This window comes from Mastigoproctus giganteus, chromosome 5 (assembly GCF_048544385.1).
Source record: "Mastigoproctus giganteus isolate SK-2022 chromosome 5, ASM4854438v1, whole genome shotgun sequence".
Classification (NCBI taxonomy): domain Eukaryota; kingdom Metazoa; phylum Arthropoda; class Arachnida; order Uropygi; family Thelyphonidae; genus Mastigoproctus; species Mastigoproctus giganteus.
In genome coordinates this window covers 106,672,464-106,692,590 of record NC_143579.1, presented here as the reverse complement: position 1 = coordinate 106,692,590, position 20,127 = coordinate 106,672,464, and the positions used below count along the sequence as shown (strand labels likewise).

Here is a 20,127-nt window from a genome sequence, read left to right as displayed (position 1 = left end):
CCATTCTAGACTGACAGACGGGAGCAAACCAAGTTTACCAAGTTTTGGGATTTGTGGATTCCTGATCTGGAACTTCTGTCAGTTAAATTCTCTCACCTGCTAACTGAAAATCACATGAAATCGACATTGTGTTATCCCTTACGTCCACTTAAAGTTGCCGAATATCATTAGCCCATTTATTCAATTTCACTAAAACCTTCTTTACTTAGTTCCATAAATTTCTCATCTTCAGAATGTGAGTGAAACATTTCAAAACGTGACTCATTGCAACAAGGCAGCAAAACATAACCGATCGACTGCATACTGTCACACTATATAAGGCAAGTCAGTAAATGCCACATTACACCGTAGTGAAACATGTCCAGTCTTTGAAGTTAACTGATCGACTTAATAAACCCGAGCTGTTGTAACCAAACACTCCAAGTTTATCATAATACACAGAGAGAAGCGATGGACTTAATAGTAGAAGATGCCAAGAGCGTTTCAAGCAGCTTATTGTACCGAAAATAAACTTCAATTGCAGGAGCAAGGTTTTAAACAGTTACTAATGGTCTAGTTTAAATCTGTGCGGCACATCAATCGTCTTTTCTGAAAATCCCCTTTATGTTTAAGATTTTACGAGGTCATCCCCGTAACTACGGCTTTCGAATAATACAAAGATTTCACGGCAAAATAGTACTGTTAGTAACCAGTACATGCAGTTAGATACCGTATCGAAGTGCTTTATCATCACCAGTCGCCATGTTTACCGTTGGACTTTGCAACTTGAATACAGAAATGTTATTTGGTTTTAGCCGCATAGGAGGAACGCTATTCCCTCTTCCTCCTCCTGAGATCTGCTACATCCGCAGTTGAAGAAGACTCTAGAAATTCCTCAAGTCGTCGACGGGAATGAAATTGAGACTCCTCCAACCGAGCGAAAATGGAAAAACCACTTTACTATCACAGAGGACATTCAACAAGTAACAACCAAAACATTATGGGTTCATAAAATCGAAGTTTCTTTGAAAACTTCGCAGTGTACGCCGGTGCGTTGTGGGAGAGGCAATTTCTGACAGGAAAATGTCTCTGAGATGCAAGATCTACCCCACTGTCACGATTTGGTTTCACCTTTCTATTCCTGGACTTGCTGCTAGCAGTGTTAACAGTCTGTCGAGATGCACCTCATGTGGAGAGCACATCTTTGGTGAACCCGTCACTTCTTTTGTACTTTATCGATTTAAGTCAACTAACATGAATTCTTCTTTCTGGTTGCACCTTCGTTGTTAAGTCTGGACTTTATCAATTAACAACTTTTTAAATAATTGATCGACTGATATCGTTTTAGAAGCTTCCTATCCAATGGGTTGTAGTTTCTGAACGTGTCTGAGACTCACTGGAATATCATTGACTACGTTACCTAGTGGATTGGACTAAGTGGATCTGTGTACTAAAATATATCGATTTATTTATTTATCTACTGTATAAGTGGATTCATGTATCTATCTGTTTAAGTACGGTGTTGTATAATATGGTGGAGACGCCTGCGGTATATATACAGGGTGTCTCAGAAACACACGTATAACTTCAGGAATGAGTTCCTCACATGTAGACAAAAATATTTCATATCAACATAGTTCCGGAAATGCTTGGTTTCCGAATTTTGAAGGTCTGTCTATGACACTTAACTGTTCACATCACCTTATAGTAATTGTTCTAAATATCCATCTTCTGCTTGAATACAGACCTCACATCGACGTCTCATGGACTCGCGAAGACGATGCCAAATTCCTGGCATGTTTGGTATTGTCTCACAACCTGCCATAATTCGATTGCGGAGAGTTTCCACATCAGCTACCGGAATCGAATACACCAATGACTTTAAATGGCCCCACAAGAAGAATGCACAACATCCAAAATCTCTTCCTTTACTTCAGGAGTCGTAGATGTTGGTCGTCCTCTGCCGGCAGCACGAGGTGTAAAGATCCCATGTTCACAACGGCGGCGATGGATACCTTCAAACGTTTTCCTGTCTGGACATCTTCGTTCTGGGAACCTTTCGTGGTACAAACGACGAGCCTCCAGAGCATTGCCGTCCGCCAAACCGTACATAAAGTGCATATCCGCTTGCTCCTGATTTGAGTACATGGTCGGAATGGAAAACCACCAGATTCTGTGAGTACCTTGAGAGGAAGGAAATCACCTGCGGGAGATAAGACATTCCGGTTAATAACTCGGGAACCAAGCATTTCCGGAACTACGTTGATATAAAATATTTTTATTGTCTACATATGAGGAACTCATACCTGAAGTTATGCCGTGTATTTTCGAGACACCCTCTGTGTGTGTGTGTGTCAATCGTTCAGTAAAAGGGACAAATTTTGGATTTTTCGAGGAAGTAGTTCAACTGCGCACGTCACTAAAATCGATACAGATAAACGAATTCAGAAATGCTTCTAATCGTGTCAGAAGAGAACAGCTTCATGGGAAGTAGTATAGCATTAGCCATATGGTGCAACGAAGCTCCAGGCTTATGCTGCACGGGCCAAAAAAGAAATAATTAATTCAAAGATAAATAATAAATGAACTACCTATTTGACTCCCTCCTCACGTAGATCCGGCTGACCTTTGAATTTCCACCAGCTGTCAGCCTCAACCATGCATGGAAGCAACTTATTCCAGTAATCAAGTAATTAACAACTTGCTGACTAAAAGAAAATTCCTGTAATCAAAATGAAACCTCTCATCACGTAATTTGAAACCACTTTGAAGAACACGAATAGAAATAATGGCAAGTTCAGTTTAAACCTACTTATAAAGTCATTCCTTAAACTTTCTTTCTGGAGAATTAATAGTGAAGTTACTGGTCCTTTTAGACTTTTCATTCTTCCCCTCTCTTAGCTATAAGATGATGCTCGTAAGAGATCATCTGATGCTTTGCAACATTTTAATCAACTCACAATACAGATCTTTTGTACCTCTAATACTACTAAGTCAGCATTTCGCAGTTGGAAGCGCTCACGACTTATTTCTCTTAATTCCATAAAAATATATTTCTGATCAGAAAGAGCCCAAAGTGGTTTTTCTAATAATCTTTTATTCACTCGGTAACAAGTAGCGGAAAGATTCTTTGAAGTATTCTTCTAATAGCTCTGAAGAAGAAAAAGAACTGTCGGTTTTATAAATAAATAGGAGAGGAGATTCTTTTAAGATTTCCAAAAAAATCTTTGAAGACACTAGAAGTTTTACATAAAAAAATTCTCAAAACTTTTTTTACATTGTTCGATCCCGACTAAACACATTTCGTCTGTGAGTCCCCTATAGTTTAGCGTGCGGATGAAAAATTGTTTAGGTCGTTAATAAGTCTTTTATGTAGTCCAGATAGGAATAAGATTAAAATTAATATTAAGAGGGACAAAAAGACGAAACCGTTGGGAAATAAATTTCATGCGATTTTTGAGCCTATATAAACGCTACTGAAACAATAGACTATATGTTGAATAGGCCCAAAAATCATATAAACTTTATTGCCCAGTACTTTCGTTTTTTCCTCTTCATACAACTTTAATCGTATTCTTATCTTGACTACATAAAGCATTTCATTTTGTAAGTTTATCGTTGACACAATAAACAACAGAAATCATGAACTTGAAAACAAAGAAACTGATTGAATGCCAAATGATATGTGAATAATAACTTGGCTATCGTAACGTTTTTTAGTGAACCCGAAACACGAACGGTACTGGATCCAATAACAATTTTGGTCCTTGAGGGTGTCACAGACATTCTCTCAGATATGCCAGTCAAGCTGTACTTGCTACCTGGGAGTCTAAAACGCTGATAGAACTGATATTCGGGTGACACTCAAGTCAAGTGGACCCAATTTCGGCGACGTTCGGACGGTCTGTGACAGCCAAATCCTCTGCTTGCACCTTCACGATGGTGGGACTGTTAATAATCCTGGCAATAATCTCCATGCACAAGTACATGGTGGGTGACCACCCAGGTGTGAACCAACGTAAGCAGGGGTGGAGGTGTGGCGCCCATACCACAGGGAGGAATGCCACCCCTCTGTTACCAGGCAGTACTAGGTGGTAGATGACTGTCATCAACCGTTGCAATACCACCACTTTGCTTATTGGAGGCTTGAAGTGGTGGAACCCATGTTTAGTCTCGAGAGCTAAGTTCCGGTGAACAATTCCCCATCTCTTCCATCATGCAGTATGACTGATGTCTTTTGAGGTTATAATGAACATCGTGGCGAGATCCAATATTCCTTACATTTCGAGGGTACAGGTCTAAAACGGTGTTCGCAGGCCGGCCGCTAGTTAGTACACCGGACCGAACCTATTGGTGACTCTCTAGGAGGCTTCCGGATCAGCTAGTGTATAATCTTGCTACTCTATTCTGCCAGATAGTGACTGGAGGGAGTCAAACTCACAGAGCAAGCTTATCTGCGAAAAGATCTAAACCTCCCAAGCACTTCCTAATTCATTTCACAAATACACGTGGTCCCAATTCTAATCTCAACGATGTACACTTTTTATGACAGAATCTCAGTTATCGGTTGATTCAACTACTGCTCCTCTCAGATGCCCAAATTATTCGCTGCATTATTCCTTTCGCCTCAGAGGTGGTACTTGTGCAAATGTCCGTTCTGATATTCCCTGGCAGAGATTTGGTAATTTGGAATCTCCTCGTTTCGATCTTCTCTGGCTTAAAATCTCTCTACCTCATTGTGTCAAATTCATTTGTTGTCTCTACCGTTCCCCCAACTCCACTACTCACGTAGAGCTCTTTGACTTCCTCTCTTTGCAACTTGACTTTCTCCAGTCCAACTTTCTTAACAGTGAAGTAATTTTCCTTGTTGATTTTAATGTTCACAACTCCAGCTGGCTTCCGTTTTCTAGTCACACCGACCCAGCTGATCGAGATGCTGAGGCTTTTGCAATTATTAATGATCTTACACAGATTGTTCATTTACCTACTAGAATACCGGACAATTCTAATCATACAGCCAACATGCTTGATCTTTTTCTCACAAACAACCCTTCTAAGTACACGGTCAAAGTGAGAGGTCCTTTAGGCACTTCAGATCACAACTTGGTGATTGTCTCTTCTCTAATGAAGCCTTTATCTCATGGCTATTCCCATCCTCGTGTTCTTTTTGGCATTACAAGAACGCAAAATGGGATGACCTGCGAGATTTCTTTTCTTCTTTTCCTTGTTAGGATTACTGTTTCAAAACTTCTGATGTCAACGTTTGTTCAGATCGTGTCAGTGAAAATATTCTTGCAGGAATGGAATCCTTTATCCCACACTCCACTTTAAAATCTCGTCCTTTATCTAAACCTTGTTTTTCCAATAAATGTGCTAAGGCTGTTCAAGAGAAGAATGTTGCATATCGTAATTGACTTGTTTCTAATTCTTCTGTTTCATTTTCTGCCTAAACCAAAGCTCGCAACAATTGTAAGGCAGTTATTAATCAGTCCAAACTGGAGTTTGGACTGACTAATAGAGTACTAAGAGTGGAAAACTTGCTTCTTGCCCTAATGGTAGCCGAGCATTCTGGTCTCTTGCCAAAGCTATTGGCCGCAACTTTTGCCCATCTTTGCTCCCACCTTTGTCCAAACCAGATGGTTCTGTTGTCATTTCAGCCAAGGATAAAGCTGACCTGCTAGCATTCCATTTTTCTTCCAACTCGTATATTAATGATCTTGATAAAACACGTACCACCATTCCAACACGCTCTATTCAATGCCTCCTGTGGTCTTCTGTCAAAAGGATGTCAGAAGGATTTTGACGAATCGTGATGCTAAGAAAGCTCCCGATGGTATTTCTCCACTTGTTCTCAAAACCTGTGCTCCTGAACTTACTCCTATTCTTTGCCGCCTTTTTTCACTTTCTTATTCCAAAGGTGTTTTTCCTTTTCCTTGGAAATTTGTGCATATCCATCCAATTCCTAAAAAGGGTGACAAATCTCTGCCATCCAATTATCGTCCCATTCCAATTACTTCTACTCTTTCTAAAGTAATGGAGAAATCAATTAACCGCCAACTCTTAAACTACCTAGAAACCTTCCTTCTGATCAACGATCGCCAGTATGGATTCCGTGAATGTCGATCCACTGGTGATATTCTGTCTTATGTTACTCATTTATGGACTAATTCAATGGAAAGGTTCGGTGAAACACAAGTAGTTGCTCTTGACATCTCAAAGGCTTTCCATCGTGTTTGACATAAAGGTCTTCTAAATAAGCTTCCATCTTACGGTTTGCCAACTGTTTTTAGTAATTGGTTATTCAGTTTTCTCTCTGATCGCTCACTGAGGGTGATGGTAGATGGCTCTCTGTCTTCTAACTTCTCCACTAATGCCGGTGGCCCCCAAGGTTCAGTTCTTTCCCCCACTCTTTTCCTCTTGTATATTAATGACCTTCTATTGACTGGAAATCGTATCCGTCGTTTTGCCGATGATAGCACATTGCATTCCACTTTCCATTTTGAGAAACCTTGTCGTGCTCAATCAGCTTCAACTGCTCGACAATCTGCTACCAATTCCTTAAATGCCGATCTTCAGGTAATTCTCCAGTGGGGCAAAGACAACTTAGTTGATTTCAACCCTTCTAAAACTCAGTCTTGTCTAATATCTCGCAAAAAGGATTATTCTGCTCCTATGCTTATCTTTGGTGACGCTCCGATTTCTAAGTACAATGATATATCTCTTTTGGGGATTACCCTGACTTCTAATCTCTCTTGGCACAAGCACATTACAAATATTGCTTCCTCTGCATCTAAAAAACTTGGTTTTCTCTTTTACTCTCGGCGTTACTTTTCTTCCAAACAGTTGCTCACTCTGTATAAATCACAAATCCACCCTGGCATGGAATATTGTTCCCACATCTGGGGTGGTACCCCAAAACCTCTCTCAGACTTCTTGATTCCATTCAGAAGAGGGCAGTTAGGTTAATTAGTGACTCATCTCTAACAGTCTCTCCACTCGCTGTCTCATAGACGCACTGTTTCTGCTGCATGCCTCTTCTACAGATACTTCCATGGGCACTGTTCTTCTGAATTGGCTTCTATAATTCCCGCTCTCTCTTTCAAAACAGTCCGAACACGTGCCGCCATCAGCCAACATCCATTTACTGTCCAACGTCAAACTCACAGAACCAACTTTTCATCTTCCTCGTTTATTAATTCAATTCAACTGCCGTTTTCTGGAACAACCTTCCTTCATACGTATTTCCTGAAAATTACAATCTACAGAAGTTCAAGTCCAATGTCAACAAATATTTTCTTTTGTCTTCTCATGTCTTCTAATACCTCTCGTGTTTGGGATTTACAAAAAAAAAAAAAAAACCTCCTACGTTGAACATTAAGAAGATAGTTGTTGACGTTGTACTTCAATTTCTTAGTTTGTAATTTTAGGAAATACGTGTGAAAGAAGGCTGTTCCGTAGAACAGAACTACAAGCGGATAAATAAGGAAGATGAAAGTTAATTCTGTTAGTTGAGAGTTGAGTAGTTAATGGATGTTGACTAGTTGAGTAAGAACTAATTTGAAAGAAAATGACGGAATTACAGATGTTAATTCAAAAGTTCAGAATTCATGGAAGCCAAGATAAAATGGCGTAAGCCTGTTTTTTTTTTGTTTTCTAGATGGATATAACAAAATATACATTAACACACCAAAATCAGCTCCTACCCATCAAGAACTTGTCAATGAAAACTAACTTCTTCAAAGGATCACATTTCACTCCGCAAAAACAGTACTTAACGAGCTGATGGCGTTTGTTGCTGCTGTCTTCCCCTAGTTAAAGATGTTATCCAATTTTTAATCCAAAACATTCCATAAGAATAAAGCTTTATTTATTTTCTATATGAAATGGATGAATGATATAGAAAATCTAAGTTCATTTTCCATCTTCCAGTAAAAAAAGGAACATTTGCGTAGAGAACCTTTGGAGAATCCCGAAAGCAACATAAAATATATCTTTCCTTACTAATGCGCAACCTGTTATGTATGTAATTTGTAGTAAAACGTTCACTCACAACCATTTTATCTGTGAAATTTGTGCTACATACTGTATTTAAAATGGAGAATCAGAACCCACAGAAGAGTTCAACTAATGACCAGTACAAGAGGAGTCAAATACAAGTAATATTGAGGAGAAAAAGTATGCAAATGTCCTGGGAACTTACTTGACAAGACTATATTATTGACGCGTACAAAAGAAAAAAAATTTAATTAGTTTAAAATTAGTTTATTGCATTTAATGAAAACCAAAATTAAGAATAACGTAATCACTTCGCTTCGTTGCCATAGGACCTCATGTTTTAATCGGGCCCTGCTCCTACCCATAAACATCAAGGAGAAAGAAACATTCTCCTCCTTTCCTTGCATTTCAAGACTTGGGGTCACATTGTCATATTATGATGGCTGGCTGTTTGATTAATTAGACCAGTTCATTTCCTTCCGACTCTGCTCAATCACTTATCTCCTAAGAAGATGAAACTTGACCTCCGAAGGGGGAAATATCCTCAATACTTCTGAAACAGATTAAATGTTCTTGGCACACACACCCACCCATAACTTAACCTCAATAACATGACCACTGTTTTTCACACTTCAGGTCGTGATGTATCAGCGTATTGCCTGAATATTTTACGATTTCTAAAAGGTCGGCTTCCTTGTTTTTCTTGGTATAAACCTAGTACCATATGAAAATTCCTAGTTATTGAGAATTTTCCGATACAACTCAAAAATTCAAAATGATATATATCCAGCTCCATAAATGACTGCGAACCACTTGTCTTTATTATCAGCCCTTGAAGAATTACTTTAAAACGGTATAATAGTGAAAAACATGAGCCTTCTACAGAATTAAAATTATCCACCCTTAGCAGCATTCATACAGGCTGAAAATATAGGATTATAACTATTTTTTAACAACCATCAATTGTCATTCAAAAAGGCTATTGAGACCTCCTTTGAAATAATGGTGTCCTCAGAAAAACTAGCGATCAGAGTATTCTCCATTGGCCATGTGAGAAGGTGGATTTTCTTGGACCACTTCATTTCCTTTCGACTCCGTGCGCCTAATAGCAACACTGTCACTAAAGTTATGGAAATAAAAGTTACAGCCTTATGGCTGAAAACACTTTTGTGGATAATTATTTACAATGGAAAATAATATCCAGGACCGCATCATAGTTACTTCAACTCTGAGTAGTAGTTCAACACCATCCCACCCCACGATCTTTTCGATGGCATCATTTCCTACGAACCACTTGCTAATCCAACCTCAATAACACTATCATAGGAGTAAATAGAAATCTTTATTGCAATAATAATAATACAATATTGCAATAATTGCCCTTTACGGCCACAAGGTTAACAGTACAATACATAAGAGAAAGAACAGTGATAAATTAGACACATGGAAATACATATGTGGACGAATAAAAAGGAATACAGCTCAAAACTCAACGTATAATACACTTATATACACCACGATGTACAAAGAATATATAGATGGAAAACTGAAGAGTTAGTAAACCATCTTCATGTCATATGGTAGTGCTGGCTTCTGGCATTAAGGCGAGGTTCAAGGAGAAGGATCGGAGATAGGGAAGTACAATTTAAGAATGCGGCGACTGTATTCCCTGTCACAAGAAAATTTATTAAGGTCAGCATTCAAAGACTGGGCACACGAGAGTAGCTGAAAAGACAGAAACCTGCCTGATAGATGGAGACGGCTGAGGTGTGGACACAGAGTTGGAGTCGCTCTGATGGAATGCTGAGGGATTCTCCAAGAGCACAGGTCCCAGAATGATGGTGCCGAAATCTTGCCAGTGATCATTTTGACAGTCGTAGTAAGGCGTTTCATCCTAATCAGCGTGGCCAGCCTATGAATTTTTATCACACTGGCCATGTCAGTTGTCCTTAGCTGGAGGAAGTTTATATTTGTTTATGGCCCATTTTAAGAACCAAAATTCAGTAGAAAAAAGTGGTCGAATTGTGCTAGGAGAAGCAGATGCCCATACCTCTGCGGCATATAAAGGCGGAGAGTACACTGTGGTATCTATTTATCTTCTAGCAGTTGTGACATCATTAATATAATGCAAATGCTGTTTGGCCATCCATCGGAGCTGAGCTGCCTGGGTGAGTAGCTTTTCCTTGTGGTTACCAAAGCAGAGCTTAGGATCAAAAGCAACCCCGAGATCAGTATGCTTATTGACGATGGGGACAGGAGAATTAGATAGAAGGCGGTTTCTTTAATAAGAATATCATAAATTCAGACTTTTTTCTGGATTTATTTTTAATCCCAACTGGTTGAGGAGGTTTGCAAATTCCAGGATTATATTGTTAATTAGATGCCCTTGGAATACCTCAATCAGTACGCGACTTAATGAAACTCAAATGCGACATATAGAACGTCGATAAAACATGTGCAAGCAGAGTTTATCTGCCAAGCTGTGAGGGCTACTGAATTCAAATCAATTTATAAACCCCTTTTTAAACAACATTGGCTTGAAAGTTAAAAAAAAAATGGCGATGTTCTGCACTAAGCCACCAAACACTGAAATATCGAAGTAACATTCCTCCATTCTCCTGTATCTTAAACAGCGCGTAAGTCCAAAGAAATAGCCAGTAACATTATAATATTATTATGAACATCTTGACACAATGTATTAGACGTTTATTACGCAATATATTGTGCCATTGGCTCTGTGATTCATGTACGCATTTACAACAGCGTGATAAATGTATGAAATCTCTGGAATCTTCCTCTTGTAGTAGTAGTACCATACAGAAACAAATATTACCATCGCACGATGAGAAAGCCTAGGAGCCTATGGACTATGATCGGGATAAGATCTCAGAAATGAACAGCGAAGTTCCCCAGAAACAGAGCATTTTCTTCATATAATAAGTTGTTCTCATTTAATTATTGCTGCTGTTTCTAAATAACTTTTTTTAAAATCCTCTTAATCCCTCTGTTTTATTCCAGAAGGATGGCAGCCGCTATCGGGAACACTTCCCCATCGTTTGAAAGCCACCAATCCTTCTCGCACCATTGCCCGAGCAATCTACAGAGACCATCCATATGGACCAACAACACTACCACCTCCTCCACCACCACCGCCTCCACCGCCGACGGTTTCTGCGTGTCACTAACTTCCGCCACATTCGCTTCCTGCCTTGAAACGTTTGCGGTTTCCGCGAGGTGGCTCTGTCGTCACCCTCACATTGCTAAAGAAGCCCGGACCATACTAACAGCGTCGAAGCTTACACAAAGTAATGCCTAGTTGTCGCTAGTGTTGATGTGTTTTAGAGTTATTGTTTCTTTGTGTTTGTTTTCTGTCCTAGTTTAGTATCTAGGTGGCGCTTTTCAAAAAAAAAAAAGTGTTGTAATCTGCTTATAGTTTGAATGACGTACACCGCTATGTGTGCATGTTTATCCTAAATTACTTAAGTACGCCTATATTACATAAAAGCCATTCATAACTTGCTTACCGAAGATATCGCCATTTTATTTTTTATTATTAGTAGTAATAGCAAATATTACTTGACTGGTGCTGTATCATCTGACACATTCAAATATTAAACTCAAATCACGCGCAGTGCGTGTTAACGAAACGGTCGCGTTAGAGATCGTTAAAAAGGGCTGACTATGCATCAATGTTCGCGTACAAATTCGATGTTATTAAGCGTAGTGTTTAAATAATTTCAATATTTTCTATTCGGACCAATAGAAGGGAAAAAAAAAATTATCTCAAATAAGATAAAAGAATAAATGGAATTCAACTAAATCAGTTAAAAAAAAAAAATCTCTTAAATAAACTCGCTTTTTTTTTTCCAAGCGGTCAAAGCCATTAAATCCGATAACAGACGCTTGCATTCTATAATTAGTTGTGAAATGAGACAGGCTGATAATCATTTATGGGGCATAATGTGGAGGGGATACAAAAATACAACACTATTTCGAGTTGGTAAGCAAAAAGTTAATGAAAATGCTTTTAATTTTAAAATATTCTGTATCGATAGCAACTGATATAATTCTGATGTGGTTTAATTACAGAACAAAGCCTATCACGAACTCCGTATGGACTCAAAGGGCTTGTGATAGATATTTTCCTGGATAGGAAGTTGATACTGTAGAGGAATTTTCAGTGTGTGTGTTGGGTCGAAGAACTCGCGACATGAAATAACTTCAGCGAATGAAATTACACATCAGAAAGATTAATTAATGTGTGGGCAACTCTTGTCAAAGTGGCCAGTGAGCAAATATTGGAAAAGATAACTTCTCAGTGTTAAATTCAACCTATCGAAAAATGTTCGAAACACAACGAAAACCTGCTGCTAAAGTATGAAATACAAAGTAATTTGGGACGGATTCAAGCAAAGAAGCCCACTTCCTCTAGAGGTGTACCCATAAACTGGAGTATAACCCAAATTTTTAACGCATTAGAGAATCAAAAGCATTTAAATGTTCTAATACTGTATGGCGTTAAACGGTTGTGCAGAGAAGATCTTGAAATTTTGCCGTGTCGTCTAGTGGCAGTGGAAACTGATTGGAGCTTATTGAGAGTCTGAAGAGTAAAAAGTGTTCTCGCTGTGCGTTCATATGACACTACTGATTCTGGTATGTTAAGCAAGCTGATGGAAGGTGATCGAGGAAAATGCCGGTCCCTTTACACTCTCTACGATGTGAATCTTATATGCGTTGTAGGGCACGGAATTTGGCTTTGCTCACATTTTATTCATAACAGTCAAAACTGTAAACATGAATCAGGTCGAGCATTTCAAAAGTAAGTTACTTTAATTATCACAGAAAGAGAACAAAAATTATTCACACAACATTCCGTTTTCTATTTGATACTGTATTGATAAACGAAAGCAGCCAGCCCACTCAATGGATGTGAATTGAATCTGCTTTATTGTTAATTAATACTTTAAATTATGGTAAACACCATTAAAATCTTAGTTGTCACTGGATCCTGTACAGACGAAAGGACCGTTCAGTAGACCCATTAATTTCCGATAAATCGAGGGTTTGCTGCATTTGAAAGTGAGTGAGTTGGCAAACACCTTAAGTTAAGTAGCTAGGAGCAAAGTTCGCTACAAAAACACATCACTCTCAATATCGAAGTTACAGTTGCCTGGGGCACTCATTTGCGTTTCAAAACATCGCTTTTTACCCTAAGCAGAAGTATTTCATTACTGAGATGTCAGTTCCTGTACTAGTTCTCTAATTAATCACTAACGAGGTCCGTGTAATGGTATGCAACATAAATATAACAATATTCTCCTTGGGAACAGTGCCGTTTATTTAAAGTGCAGAACCAAGGAAACGCGTGGTGCGCGACTTCCTAATTTGCAATCGTTGTTGTGCAGCAAAGAGTAACTCCTTGGTGACACAGAAGCGAGACCTTTCCCAACTCATACACGCTATTCTATTTATCGATAAGTTTACGTGATTTAAACTTAACTGGAGCGAATCGTTTGTAATAAATAAGTTTATCAGGTTCAAGCTAGATTTGATGGATGTTTACTTTATAAATGGAAAATAATCTTCAGTTTTTACCGACTACAGCTTATGAGGTTTTTCTTTTGCGAAATAAAGCTAGTCAAATCAGTTTAAGTGTCGTGCTCGCTTAAGATAAAGTAGACCAACGGAGGCAGATATAAAATAAGGAAAGGTTTTGATGTAAAACGTATCACAGTCTGTATTTCGCAACACCAGCTGTAGTAATTCGCATAAAGACTAGAGGTAACAAAGAGCTACGAAAGTAATCAGAAAAATCCATATACTTCAGCTCTTTTTCTGTATCTTTAAAAATACGGCCCGAAATATTAATCAGCAAAAATGCTTTCCAGATTAATTTAGATTTCCATTGTATTCTCGATCATCAGCCGTTTTTATCGATGCATTTTTATTCTCATCCTACAAAGAGAAAGCTAATAATTGTTCACCGAATACTGGTTCCTTATACCGAGGACCTGCAAAGGCTTTGTTGAGGGTGCAGATACGCAGATAACGACACGCACTCGCTAAAATCAATAATGGGCTCAAGATTGCCGAAGGAACAGATCGACACACGCACAGAAGCTGAAAGATAGACGAGTTGTCAATCAAACACTCCAATCGATACCTAGTTACCTTGCAATGAAAGAACTCGATTCTTTCAGTAATGGACCTACTCTTCCATTTCAAACTCAATGCGCACGGGTTTCTCTTCCATAAAATCGATTAGTAAACGTATATTTTACGTTTATTAATTAGCTTCATCCCATTAAAATGAACTTTGGACCTGTAAAGATTCACGGCACCAGTACGTTTCAATGTTCACAATCTTGTAGGATTTATATGCAGCCAAATAGATTTTTGTCAATGTGCGGAATCTGTAAGTGCAAAATAAACATCTATTTTGAAACGGAAAACATGAATTTTAGATGGAAAATAGTGTGATAAATCTAATATCAGTGTCTCAAACAGAATTTAACATAACTTTGTCATAAACCTGTTTTTAAATTGATACTTTTTTGTACCACAGTTATTTTTTATTAACCAGTGATGTGAAGTTATCTTTATAATAACTCAAACTAAATTATATTCCTTTGTTCTGCCTCTCTGTTATATAAAACAAAACTAATAAACTATCCAGTCTAAATAATACTTTTAAACATAGATGCTTTAAAAATGTATGATATTCTGTGATCCTTTCAAGTAAACGTGATGTAAGCATGTAAAATATCCTAATAAACTGGAATATGTAAAATAACGACTCCGACTAACTTCTTAACTACTGAAACGACACAAATAAAGCTTCTACCTAACTTTTACGTGTAATGTTTTTCTCTAAACTTCCTACTAACAAACACAGGTGATGAGTGTGTTATAAACCTGCATGCACCGAACTAATTTTGCACACGACTCCATCAATTTGCAGCCTTCAAATTATTTTAATGAATTTAATTTTAATTTTATTTCATTGATTAGTTTAGTTTTTTTATAGATAACTTTAATCCTTTGGTAAAATCATAATCAGTAAGAACGTGTTTCGTATGCGTTAAACACGTTCTTACTGTTCATTACAAGGGTATAGGCAAACTATAAATATTATGATTATATCAGGAACGATGTGGTGTAGGAAACATTTCTTCTAGACATGATTACCATTAATATTCAACGCAATCAAATTTATATAAAATTAATCAGTTTTAAGAATGCTCGCTTCTTGCGATATTATAATATTGCAGGAATATTTCAAAGCAGTACCTGAAAACCGAGCACCAAGTACTAAGGCTTATCTTAGGGACATACCGTTATCCATAGTAACATGACACTGCTAATACCTTTTAAATTGTATACTATAATCTGAATAGGTGAATCCGCTATATATTTAAAAATCTAAGACGGCTATTTAGAAGCTTACTGGCTTCTCATCAGCCGGCAGATGCCTATATTAGCCAGCGTATGCCAAACTGTGAATAATGTATTTTGACTAAATAAAAATGGATGTTCTGCTTATGCTCTGGAATGAGCACAGAGAGTCACAAGATAGAGAATACATCACCTTATTTAGCACTGATTCTGAGTCAAATCAAGAGAACAGCTGAGAGCGGTACATGGAAGCCAAGCTTCCATATGCATTTTAAAACAATTATTTTTACTATTGCTCTACTTGGTACAAGGCTACAGAGGTAAGGGATTGTTTTGAACTGAATTTTCATTAAATGTTGTATATTATAAATCCTATTTTACTGGAATCAAAAAGAATGCCCCCCCTTACCTTTTCCTGATTTATATTTACACTTTTTGTCAGGTATTATAGGAACAAAATTTCGCAAATTTTGAATATGAAACTAAGAACACAGTCATCGTCACCATAATAATTGCTTTATACTAGAATATTTATTTATTAGAACTCCCCCCCCCCACCCAATGAACTAAAGAAAATGGAGAATACTGCATTGCCATTATTATAGGTCTTCAGTTGAAAAGGACTTTGCCAGTGATTTAAGGTACCTCTGGAATTGGCGGAACGAACATAGAATGTGATGCTTTTTGATGTTTTCAATGGAATGATAGTAACAGCCTAAAGAGTTGTGACAGTAGTCATTGTAGCGTATTCATTCTACGCTCGCCTAAATAACATCTCAGCACGACTGTGAACTAGGACGTCAGCTACTTACCCCCACTCACACACTATTGTCTGCATATAGAAAATAAATCGATCCTGCTGCTGGCTAAAGATAATCCGAAATGAATTCTGGAGTACTGGAAACCGGTCGTTAATCTTCAGTGGGATAGATGTAAATATTGACCTCTGGATATCTAAGAACCAACGTCCAGATGGTAGATGCAACTTCAGAATAGAATAGCCACTGTCCAATTGCATAGTAACATGGCAATATTCTGCCCTTCCCTTCTGAAGACTGTGTCCAGGAAGATAATAATGAATGCCACACATGAATTGGGCCGGTGGTATTTCCTAGAGCATTCCTGAATTCAAGAGAATAATCTAATTATATGTCAAACTTTGTTTAATCTATCCAAGTTTCTGTTCTGTAGCCTAACAGCGTACAGTAGCAAAACTTTTAGCAATATAAAATCCGCTAGTTCACTTTAAATTCCATAATTAGCCTGCAGGTTACTGAAAAAACCAAGTATCTTTCACACTAATCGCAGCTGATTAAAGCAATCAGGACCTTATGACGCAAAAGTAAGAACTTATTCACACAAACGATTCTGAAATAATTAGTATGTTCATCAATAGATTCATCTCAGGCATCTTATGGTCAGGACTTCTAAGTACTTATGAATTTGGCATATTCTATTGAATTCTACCCATTGAAGTTGCTAATCTAGAATTGTACAAGTCAAAATAAGATCTAAAAGAGTTGTTAGATAAAACATTAAAAGAAAATACACTGAGTCCAGTTAAACGAAATAATTTAAATTTACCCTCGCTATTGAAGTATTTTTACCACTGGCTCTGCGTCTCCAAAATTTGTAAATTGACTATGTTTCAGATAAAGATATTCAGTATAATCTAATAAAAAAAACAAATTATATATATAATATTAAGTAAACCTTGTTGGGTTACACGCATTTTCTAAAAATGTGTTACTGACGTCCGTGATCGAAACTCATCTCTCAATTTGGGTAAGTATTCGGTTGGAATAAGTAATGAGAATAAATTTGATTCCTATGCAAATAAACAGTATCTCATTACGGCTTTTTCTCAACTGATATTCTCTCAAAGGTTCGTATTTTCGCAAGATGATTATAATGATACGTAGGTGGCAAAGCACGTATAGTTCTCTCATACTCAGAACTTCACAGAAAAGTGATTTTTCGCTTATTACGTTACCTGCAATACAATTTATACAAAACTAGGTGTAATTCTGCATTTCAAGTAGAAATTGTAAATCAAATTGTAGACAGAGATATTTCTAATATTTGAATAAGGAAAACCAAGCCGTTCCCGAGATGTGAATACGTTTTAGTTAATAACAGAGACTCTACAAGACATGAAGTCTATGTAGAGTCCGGTATAGGTAGATTATTTTCATGCAATTTTATACCCTTTTATTAAAATGTGAATCCTATTCTAATTATAATCTTAATAATCCTCTCTTGTAATAATGCATACCAAGTCTTCAGTTTATTGTATATCAACGATCTCGGACCATGATTCGTCTGTAAAATGCTAGAAAGCAATCTAACATTTTCCAGATAAATTTTGAGGTCATAACGCATCTATTGATCTGCATGTAATTACAAATAGAACCTCAAGTTATCTTATCAAAGCGAATTCGATTAAACTTCATATTTAGTTCCGTTCTGAAATTTCTCCTCTTCGCTTAGGATAATCACCATCGCCTTGTAATTGCCAGTTACTGCCTAATTTCTTAACTCTGGATGGAATGCAAGGATGTTCTGCACATGCTCTCCAAACTATTCAATGATGAACAAAGTGCCATCTCTTATTTCAAGAAATAAGATGCAAATTCCAGAAATTCAAAATTATGTAATTCACAAAAGCGCCGCGTTCAATTGCGAGGAATTACCTGCAGAAATTTCAAAAGATGAGTAATTCTTGAGGTATATTCCCTTCTGTTTCCCCTTCTTGCAATTAAAAATGGATGCTTGAAGAAAAGTTTGATTTTAAATAAGAATTACGAACAGAAGTAAATAATCACATTCTGTTAAATGATTCTGTTCAAGGTCTATTCAAAGATGTTGCTTTAACAACTTGCTGTCATTAACTATGCATAGTTTTTATTAATTTTAATTGCATTAGATGAAGAAACAAGAAATAATGACGGGATATTCCATAATTTAAATTAAATGAAACAGCCAAACATTTCGGCTCCATTCTTTGATCAATGATATTTGAATAGGAATTTTCATAGCCACTCAACCAGCAGAGGGTGGACTAATTTCATCGACGATTGCCCCTCTCCCTCCTCCGATGTTGTAGTATGATCGACAAAGTACTGACACCGTGTTACTTGCTTTTTGTTGTGTCACAGTTCAATGATTTATCAGGTTAGTAATTATTGAATAAATATCGAAAATCAAAATCGGGCAAATCACTCTCATACGCTCGTGTACGCTATTCTTTTGTTGAGGAGTACATGAAAAAAAAAGTTTCAGTAGTAGCAGGAAGACTGAGGCAAAATACTACCAAAGTCTGGTAGTGGCTATTAATAACTATCAGCTTCTGTCTGTCTTTGACAATTTTCTGTTGAAAGGATTATATGTTTTCGTTTGTGAACAGGTGTCACTTCTTGTCAAACTTTACTAGTTCTTTGAGTAGAACTAATAGAATCACTGGCGGCTCCACGAATAGTCTGTGTTCTACGATAAGAAACGAATAGATAGAGGTGCTATGGCTGGTGTAGTTCCATTAATTTTAGGTGCATTAGCGTGTCTCTAAAAAGAGGGTGTTCTGTTTTTTTTTCTTTATTCCTTGAAAAATGCGTAGCGTGCCCATTTCATTTTCAACACGTTCGAAACACCGAGAAGACCATTTTTCGAGCAGATTTTCCGTTGCTAACTTCATGTTAGAAGTCATAATGATCTGCTTATGAATTATAAACAATTATTACTGAATCTGTGCTTTAAAGAAATACGTTGAAGTCTAGAAAGAAAAAATGCGAGGTTTATTTTTTCTTAATTTCTTTTCTTTCACGACTTAAATTTCTTTTGTTGGGGGGGGATGAGAAAACTTGCCTATAGACCTGTGTTTCGAAAACATTGGAACACGCAGGTCTATAGACAAAGAGGACAATGACCATGACCTCTACTCTCTCACAGACCACTGCAAAAGAGAGGCATTCCATTATGAGAGAAGTAACTGAGTTCATGCATTTCTTGGTTGAATTAATCGATATCCAATGAGGGCTTTATCTTCCAAAAACGCTATCATAGAAGATATGATATTTTAATGTCCCATGGCCTTAGCTCTCTCGGACCTCATTTCAATAATCCTGCGCAACATAGACTTCAATTGATTATGAGATGGGATGAACAATTCCTTCAAGAAATCCACGATAATTAATAGTTAGTTGGTCTATTCATGGAAGGTCTTGAAGTACTTCTAAATACTTTATTAGGCCAGACGGTTATTGAGCTTTTCTATCAAATGCACTTTGCATATATCGCAATTATAATGGTAAGTTACAACTATTTTTTTTTTTTTAATTTAATTGTCACAATGATGATACAAAAATTACCCTCTTATACCCTCCACTGCAGCCCCGATTGAAGGTGATTATTGAGCTCAATCAAAAACCTAAAGTGTACCTGGTTTCTGAATTAACCATTTACAGCACAGAATGTTAAAAGTTGGAATATTCAGGCCTGCTTTGTCATACAGTGAATTCGCATAGAATTCATCGAATCGTTATACTCACCAAATTGTCATACACCAAACTGTCTCATAGAGAAATGTGATCAACCAAATTGTTGCATACAGCTCAATGTGATGCATCAAATTAATGTAGACCCCTCCCGAAACAAACAAATCATTCAAGCTATTGAAGCGAACGCTACATGTGTACAGCTCATTTAGAATCCGACATAGTACAGTCACATTTGTTTCTATTCTCTTTCACGATGAACGGCTAC

At 37.3% G+C, this 20,127-nt stretch overlaps 1 protein-coding gene across 2 annotated transcripts in view; it reads left to right on the top strand.

Annotated features, from left to right (window-relative positions):
- LOC150085621 (KH domain-containing, RNA-binding, signal transduction-associated protein 2-like) overlaps window positions 1-20,127 on the top strand; it is a 184,008-nt gene that overhangs the window by 137,671 nt on the left and 26,210 nt on the right. Inside the window, exon 8 of one of the 2 annotated variants that reach the window (XR_016546931.1) lies at window positions 10,993-11,279. Coding sequence is in view for 1 of the 2 variants with exons in the window: in XM_090373396.1 (XP_090229522.1) it covers window positions 10,993-11,159 (167 nt within the window). In the remaining variant the exon portion in view is untranslated. Of the gene's footprint in view, window positions 1-10,992; window positions 11,736-20,127 lie in introns of those variants that run through there. The other variant, XM_090373396.1, reaches the window with a different exon arrangement.